Raw genomic sequence first — 662 nt, 5'->3', positions numbered from 1 at the left:
CATCCTACTAATGCGCCCTCTCTCCATCCTTCTCTCCTTGTGACACAGACATGCCAGCGCCAACTGCGGACACTACACTCTCCCAGAGCCGTTTCTCTTACTCTTTTCGCCAGCACGAACACACGCACACACACACACACGTGGTGGTAGCAGCAGCAGACCTTGCCCCCCCCCCATCCTCCACCTCCTCCCGTACATCTTTTTCAGCAGGCAAGCCAAGAAAATGGTGCAGCTTCTCGAGTCCTTCAGGGGCGACAATGTCTGCCAGTGGATGGCCGACCACATCGAGGTGCCAGTTCTCATTGTGGGCCTGTACATGGTGATGGTGTTGTACATCCCTGACGCGTACATGAAAAACCGCAAGCCCTTCAATCTGCGCCAGCTGAACATGGCGTGGAACCTTCTGCTGACCGTCTTCTCCATCTGCGGCGCCTATTACTGCCTCCCGCAGCTGTATCGCACGATCTTTGTGCCGGAGTTCACCGTGCACGACTACACCAACGGTGGCCATATCCAGTGGAAAGGCGGCGTGTACAACGCGTTTTGCTACTGGAACAAGAATATCTTCTACGATGGCCCCGTCGGCGCTTTCTTATGCCTCTTCGTCCTCAGCAAGATCCCTGAGATGCTCGACACCGCCTTCCTTGTCTTTCAGAAGAAGC

At 55.4% G+C, this 662-nt stretch overlaps 1 protein-coding gene across 1 annotated transcript; it reads left to right on the top strand.

The window, feature by feature from the left end:
- Positions 1–223: 223 nt before the first annotated feature.
- Positions 224–661, top strand: LDBPK_140730 (fatty acid elongase, putative; the record flags this gene model as incomplete). The annotated part of the gene is made up of 1 exon (XM_003859394.1): positions 224–661. A coding segment is annotated over one exon (438 nt), but the record flags the coding sequence as incomplete, so codon positions are not given.
- Between the last annotated feature and the right edge of the window lies 1 nt (position 662).

The sequence above is a fragment of the Leishmania donovani genome, chromosome 14 (genome assembly GCF_000227135.1).
Source record: "Leishmania donovani BPK282A1 complete genome, chromosome 14".
Classification (NCBI taxonomy): domain Eukaryota; phylum Euglenozoa; class Kinetoplastea; order Trypanosomatida; family Trypanosomatidae; genus Leishmania; species Leishmania donovani.
The sequence above is the reverse complement of the archived record's forward strand: the minus strand, read 5'-3'. Positions and strand labels throughout refer to the sequence as shown.